Raw genomic sequence first — 7,817 nt, 5'->3', positions numbered from 1 at the left:
TGACCTGAAACGAAGGTCTAGGGTAAAATATAACCGGGGGTGTTCAGAAAATTTTTTTCTTTTCACCCCGCTCATGTTTTAAAATTACTTAAGAGGCTTAATGTGAAGAGACATGGAGAAGTAAAATAATAATAATAAAAACAGTAACAGATTGACGTGGTATTGCACGGATTCGAACACAGCTCACCAACTCCGAAATCCAAAGTTCTACTACAGGGCTAACTCACGCCCTATTAATCTAAATTAAAAACACACATTTCGTAGGACACTTCCAATGTGAAAAGACATCAAGAATAAATAGAATAAATGTCTTTGTTCTTCTTTATAGGTGGTTAAACGACAGTTAAATTGTGCCTATTTTCCTCAGACAACAAAAATAACTAAAATTGCACTGAAAAATCTAAACAGCACTATAAAATACTAGCAGAAACGCCGCCCTACGAGTAACTGTTTGTGCTAGTAATTACTCATTGAAAAAAAATTAGAAAAGTAAATATTTTCTAAAGAAGGATTTTTTTTTCACCACGGGAAAAGTGTTAGGATTGTGCTCTTTAGTCATACGAAACTCATTTCATCAAAATGAATCAATGTACAGAGCTCAAAATTTTCATAAATGTTACTGGTATAAACTATAACGTTTTTTTTAAGAACTCCAGAATCTCAGTACTACATTTAAAAAATTACAACAATAAAGATAAAATCAAACCATCACGTGCAGTCCTAGTGAAAGTCACGTTCTTTAAAATAAAGAAATATTTGATGCACATACCACAGTGAAATTTGTCCAACTGGATACGTAAATGCCAAGAGGCGTAAAGCAGTGTACCCACATACTACAGCTAGTTTCTAGTATTTTTGTAATTAAGCACAAGCTGCTCAATTTCTCTCGCGAAAGAATATAGGTTGTTAAAAATATTGCCTAGCAGAACATAACGATCAATGTTTGTACAGAGTAATTTATATAACATAATTGTGATAACTTCTACTAGTATAGTTGCTAAAAATCTTCAATAATAATTAGTCTTAATTATGAGTAACAGGGAAATTACAAAAAGCCTTTGTGACCACTCTGCCCTGGTTTAGCAAGTAGGTATCCTCGCTGTTTGCGTTGTTTTCGGCTCACACTCCATAAACAACTGCTTAGCGAATTACTAATAACCAAAACAGAATTTACATATGTAAATCTTCATGTACCTTATATATCACAGTTGGCCAATGTAGTTATTATTATTTAAGGAAGCTATTGTTATAGATTAAATGTATCTAATGCTATAAATAATTAAAATACATATTGAGTTAAATAAATTTAATACTTCTAATTATATAAACACATAGAAATTTAAATCTTATTTACTATTTGGTAAATTCCGGATTCTAAAAAAAAATCTTGACTAGCGTGCATTATTAACGAAAATATTGAAATCCATAAACAGTCTTCAAATGTGGCTTCTACAGTTCATTTAACAAGCACTTGTTTCTGAACAACTACAATGTATTTGTAACTTTATTAGTGAAAATAATGTACGTTGTTGTAGCTAAGTTTAAGATCATTTCTATCTAATTGATTACAGAAAAATGCAATATTATTCACAGCAATCCGTCAGAGCTTTATAGAAATGAATTTAAACAAATTCTTTGTCAACGTGTGGCATCTGAAGATACTTATGATTTACCCACTCCTCTGTTGTCTACTAATGGGATGAGCATGACGAATGACAGAAATATTATGTGGTCTAGTGAAACATTTTGGCCTTTTCCAATGACTCGTGCTTCCCGAAATTTGGCTTCGAATGAATTGAAAGAGGTGGTGGAGAACATTTTACTGTAGCTAAGTTTGCTTTTATTTCTAGTAACTGGAAGCTCATGGGCAGAATAAACCAAAAGGGTGTGCAGATGCCAGAGGAAGTAATTTTTACCCCCTCCAAGTACTTTGTTAGCCATCCCACGTCTGCATATTGCTTTACGCCAAATTGTAGTCGTGTATCTAAGCGTTACGTAGCTTTATGGTTGACACCTCTAAAGTGAATTGATAAATCGCCATCAGGGGTCCTGTTTTTAATTGTATTAATTTTATAACTCACACGAAAACAGAATTCTCTAATTCATTTCAAAAATATAACAATGAAAAAAAACAAGTAAACTATAGCGACAACATTATCTCCAAAGGATGAAAATGTAGAAAAATATCGAATAAGGAAAATTTGTTTTTTCCAAACATACCACTGACAGTTTGAACCCGCTTTTTCAACCTGTAATTCAGCCATCAACAATTGTTTTTGTTTATTAAGGTTTATAATTGATAAAGACCTTCAACTTCATATCGTAAGGCATTAGAGGCATTTACAGTTATAAATCATGAGTAAAAATAATGTCAAGTGTGAAAACGATTTAATAGTTATATAACAAATGTTACAGAGATACTACAGAATTAACGTTGGTTTTGGCATTTTAAAGAGCCCTGTCGGAATGAGATGGTATTTACGTGTGGTTTGGAAAGCAAGTTTTCTTTTCATTTGTTTAGCTCTCCTGATACCTTGCACACAACAATGAAGGGAACATTTACATTTCCCGAGCGAGTTCTTTTCTCAAAGAGTATAATATTACTAGATTATTCTACATCGCCTTATCACCCACGTTTATTCATTTCCAAATTTTTACTGAGCAGTCCGAGTCGAAGCTTGGCGACTGGTAAAATACTTACCTTCTACAAGTGACGTAAGAAGTGTGACGTTAGCAGCTTTCCGCCTTCCTGCCGGGAGGTTTAAGCCAATTTTCTCAAGTTTTTCACGAAGAGATCTTCCGCCATTTTTTGATTTAGCCCTAAGAATATTAACCATAACAATTAATCCTGCATTAAAAAGGGCTACCTAAGGGTGGAAAAACAAATTAAAGACATTTTTAATCAAGATAGACAGTCATAAGTACTATTTAATAAACAATCTCTAAACTCGTAATTTTTTCCAAGTTTACAAATGAAAAGAGCTTTAGAGACTAAGTGTCTTTGTAATGGAAATAACGTTACTCTACAACGTCCATTAAATAGTGATAAAAAAGATCAATGATAACAAGTACCATTAGTTTCTGATATTATAAAAAAGTCGAAAAAAAATTAAGATTTGGTGCCCTAAACACAAACGTAATTAATCACTTAGAAGTATACTCTATTTATATTAACTGCAACAAATAACAGTCCTGATCCTTCTCCTATCACAACAAAAAGGCGATAAAAGCAGCTTTCACAGATAACAAAACACACATTCAGATTACGTCCTGCCAAGTTTTGGGTCAGTCTAGAAAATGTTATTTTGTGCAAAGAGAAATACTAAAAGTAATAATTGTAATATTAGTTAAAATATGTATGGAATATGCAAAAAATAAATACAAGGAGGCTAATAAGATAAAACACCTATTTTACAGTTAAACAACTTAATACACGTTAAAATAGAATAAAGGTAAACATGGATTTTTATTCATCTTAAATACAACAGAAATATAAAAATAATAAAGGGTACACAGCAGTAAAAATACATATATATGTAAAGTTTCAGTAATAAAATAAGAAATATTAAAAAAATATTATTATGAACAACTTGAAAGGGGAGAAGCAGTAGCTTCAAGCAACTATACTTAACGAAGTAGCGCCATTGACTGTCACTCTTATAAAGCACCCACAGCTGAAAGTAATAAGTGTGTTTGGTAGCAGTACGGTCACGAACCAGAAAATGTTGGATGTCCAGTATGATACACTAACCACTAAACGGCGTTTGTGTCCAGCTTACAAATAACACATTTCTACGTTTCTGGTAGCTGAAGTCTTACATTTGTTCCCTCTATACACTTTTTTATTTACTGAACTACGTTTTATAACAACTTATGTTACTGCATTCAGTATTACATATAATGAATCACACACACACACACACTAATATATGCCAATGATCGGGCTAGAGCCACAAAGCAGGCGTGGCAGGAGAGACCATTCACCATTTTATTTTATCAAAAGCGTACAGGTTCATTAATCTCTAGGACCCTCATACCAATAGAGTATAGTTTGAACGCTTGTGAGTGACTCCAAATAACAAATGTCTAGAACTAACACAAGCAAACTGATCACTTTAAAATATGATTAGGTTTTGAATTATTTGAGAAATGCGCATAGAAACATTTCAGCAAGAAGTTCCGTGCTAATATTGCAGGAAACTTAGTAGACAAAACATGATACTTAGATAAATCCAACCCAACTCCTATTTGTTTCTTTATTTTGTTAAAGGAAACAAATAGTTGAACAGAGGACACCAAACGCTCAATTTGAATTTAAGATATCGTTAGCTAAGGTATCAGATCAGGCAAACACAGAGATGAAAACAAATATTTTGTTTGCTCTTCAACTAACATTGTCTAACAGTGAGAGTTTTGATCTATGGATCAACCAAGACAGACCAGAGAGATAACGCTAGTTTCATAAAAATGTGTGTAAAGATGAAAATAAACACAGCTGCAACATACAGAACCATAACGGAAAATAACAGCAATATTTTGTTTCTTTTACAGTTTGTGTGTGTGTGTGTGCGTACGTGAGTGTCGCCAAGATTTTCAGAGGGACTCGTTTCTGTTCATGGTTCATAGTTCTTAGATATATATAAACATGCACATATACGTAAACTGCACGTGTTATAATAAGAATTTGATCAATAAGTTATGTTGAAACATACAGTCATGCAAGTTTTAAAAATAAACTTGATATTATCTGCTCATTACTTATTGAAACTTGTGGGTACGTCACAATATACGTTTGTTTGTTTGTTTTTGAATTTCGCGCAAAGCTACACGAGGGTTATCTGCGCTAGCTGTCTCTAATTTAGCAGTGTAAGACTAGAGGGAAGGCAGCTAGTCATCACCACCAACCTCCAACTCTTGGGCTACTCTTTTACCAACGAATAGTTGGATTGACCGTCACATTATTACGCCCCCACGGCTGAAAGGGCGAGCATGTTTGGTGTGACGGGGAGTCGAACATGCGACCCTCGGATTGCGAGTCGAGCGCCCTAACCACCTGGCCATGCCGGGCCCACAATATACGTATGTTAATCTCTTTTTAATAGCTATTTTGCACCTTATTACATAAGGTAGACAAACTGATATTTGAATCCTTTAATTTAAGCACCGTATCAAACTAGTTAAAAATATGATGGATTTATCAGAGTTTCGCTTGTGCTGAAGATATTTGTTTCGCTGATAAATTGCACGTAGATATGGAGGTTTCTGTAATTAACATTTATTTAAGGTACAAAGTGGGGTTCGTTCGCTATCCCCCAAACTCTTTTTGATGACTCTCTTGGACTGTGTGGTAAATTTGAAATGTGATGAACACATATATTAATGTACGTGTACATTTTGTTATTATACACAGTTATTGTTCACTAGTTTGGTCACGAATCGTTTACAATATGTTTTAATCAATAAGATTTATTTTATTCGCTACTTGTTTGTTTAAAAAACGTACACAAGTCTATGATTGTAAAGTAATATAAGATGACCTTAAAATACTTTTTAAAAATTTTCAATATAATCTGTAGCGTATTTTTTTCGGTAGCTTATATTTTTTCAAATAATTTTTAACAAGGCAAAGTTGTGATATCGTGTCCTGTTAGAAAACGTTATATTAAAATGACTTGCCACTTTCCTCTAACTGTACTTATATAGACGCTTTTTAAAATAAAAAAAAGTACGCACAAACTAACTAATGAAACCTAACAACAAAGTGGTTGTTATTCAAAATAAGCTGGTCAATTGTTCTGCCTGCAGCCAAAGCGGGATTCCGTGACGTCAACAGCTTTGGGGGCCCAGAAGCCTACCTGCCACAGCCAGTGTCGCTGCAGAAGAATTTGCCAGAGGCACTATCACCATCAACCACACCTGCAAGCTACCTTGGCAGCAACAGGTAGACTTGTGTGGCCCTGCCTATTTAGAGGGAATACTATGTTTCCCCCCCCCACCTCCCATGATATGTTACTTTTTGCATATTTTCTTATCAAACTTATTTTATACTCTTCTAGGTCTTTGTTTTTACCATTTGACTTACAATTCCCTCACTCAATTACTACACAAGTATATTATATCATTATACGTTTACATCTAAATAATTTACTCATTTTTTTCAACAAATTTGATACAACTTCATTTTTTCCACATTTTCAACTCAATTTCGCAGGAAGCTTCCAATATCGTTTTTTGTAACTATTCCCTAAGTAACATTCTTTTATGTAATTTTTCTTACAGTGTCACCCACTTTCTTTCTTTGATGGTCATATATCATCTATGTTGCTCTAGCTTATCATTTCTCATTGTTTTTTTTCTACCCTCTTTTCTTGCAACTTTATTTGGGTATTGTGTTCCCCTTATGGATCCTTTTTTTTTCTCTAAGAATTCTATTTTGTCCACCCTTTATCTATATTTTCTTAATCTTTATTTCTTAAACTTTAACTTTCTTAATCTTAATCTTTATTTCTTAAACTTTAACTTTCTTAATCTTAAACTTTATTTCAATTTGCATTTTACTCTCTTTCCAGAAACGCTTTTAGTTTACTTCCTAACTGGTTATTACTATCCACTTATAGAGCTGCTGCGTGATCAAAGATAAAATCTAAAGAGCACAACACAGCCTCTCCTTCTTCTACCACATAAAAAAAATAAGCAAAGCGACCTCTGTTATATGACTGATGTTAATCCATTTCAATGAAAACAAAGACATGGGTTTATCTCACAAAAATAATACAGTGTATCACAACATACTATAAAGAAAAAAAGATTAAGCATTTTAATACAACAAACCTCCTGGCTTTCTAATTCATTAGGAAAATTTTCTGGCCAGAAAACTAATATAATCAAAAAGGAAAAAATAAGACAGAGTTTCTACTGTTTTAATTAGCCCGTTGTTTTACTTTACTATGTCACATATTTTCTTACTTTCCGTTGAATATTAGGTTAATTTATAATTTTTTCTTGAAGAGAAACTATTCAGCAAAATAAAATATTCGAATCAGAAATAATTAAAACTGAGAAAATATTTTTCAATATGAAATTTAATGTTATCTTGCTAAAAATGATTGAATGAAATTAAATTGGAGTCCAACACTTGGAAACTGTGTGTTATTACTGCTTATGAGAGAAGTGTACTGTACAAAAGAAGTTACATTTCATAAAATCCTGGGTTCATCCTTAAACGTTTGATGTAATGATAATATTCAGATGAATGAGACTGACTTACAAAAGGCAAGTACAATATTCTGACACAACAAATTTATGTGCAAAGTATTACATTTTCCTTATGAAAACTGTTCTTATTGGACAACAAATATCTGTATAAAGAATAAAACTTAGTATGAAAATAAAATTAAATGGAATTTTTCTATGGAAACTAACCGACACAAAAACAAATATCTGTATGAAGAATAAAACGTAGTATGAAACTAAAATACAATCTTTCTACTGAAAGGAATCTAGTTCACTGATATTACACACATATGACCAGAGAGTTTCAACACAATTTAATACAACATTTCTACTGAAACTAATCTAATTCACTGATATTGCACACATATGACCAGAGAGTTTCAACATAATTTAATACAATATTTCTACTGAAACGAATCTAGTTCACTGATATTACACACACATGACCAGATAATGGTTGGAGACGGCTTGAATGGGTAATGAAGAAAAACTTATATTAAAGTTTAACATAACAGCAAATGTACAACGTTTCGACAATGTTTTGTCGTCGTCAGGTACAAGTAATTTACACTGACACGGATATA

The 7,817-nt window shown here is 32.7% G+C and overlaps 1 protein-coding gene across 3 annotated transcripts in view; it reads right to left on the bottom strand.

Annotated features, from left to right (window-relative positions):
• Positions 1-7,817, bottom strand: part of LOC106464510 (transcription factor AP-2-beta-like) — a 145,816-nt gene that overhangs the window by 14,230 nt on the left and 123,769 nt on the right. For all 3 annotated transcript variants that reach the window (XM_022392705.1, XM_022392709.1, XM_013924660.2), the window contains exon 5: positions 2,702-2,820. In XM_022392705.1, the coding sequence (XP_022248413.1) occupies positions 2,702-2,820 (119 nt within the window). The remainder of the gene's footprint in view (positions 1-2,701; positions 2,821-7,817) is intronic.

Source organism: Limulus polyphemus, unplaced genomic scaffold, assembly GCF_000517525.1.
Source record: "Limulus polyphemus unplaced genomic scaffold, Limulus_polyphemus-2.1.2 Scaffold61, whole genome shotgun sequence".
Classification (NCBI taxonomy): Eukaryota; Metazoa; Arthropoda; class Merostomata; order Xiphosura; family Limulidae; genus Limulus; species Limulus polyphemus.
The sequence above is the reverse complement of the archived record's forward strand: the minus strand, read 5'-3'. Positions and strand labels throughout refer to the sequence as shown.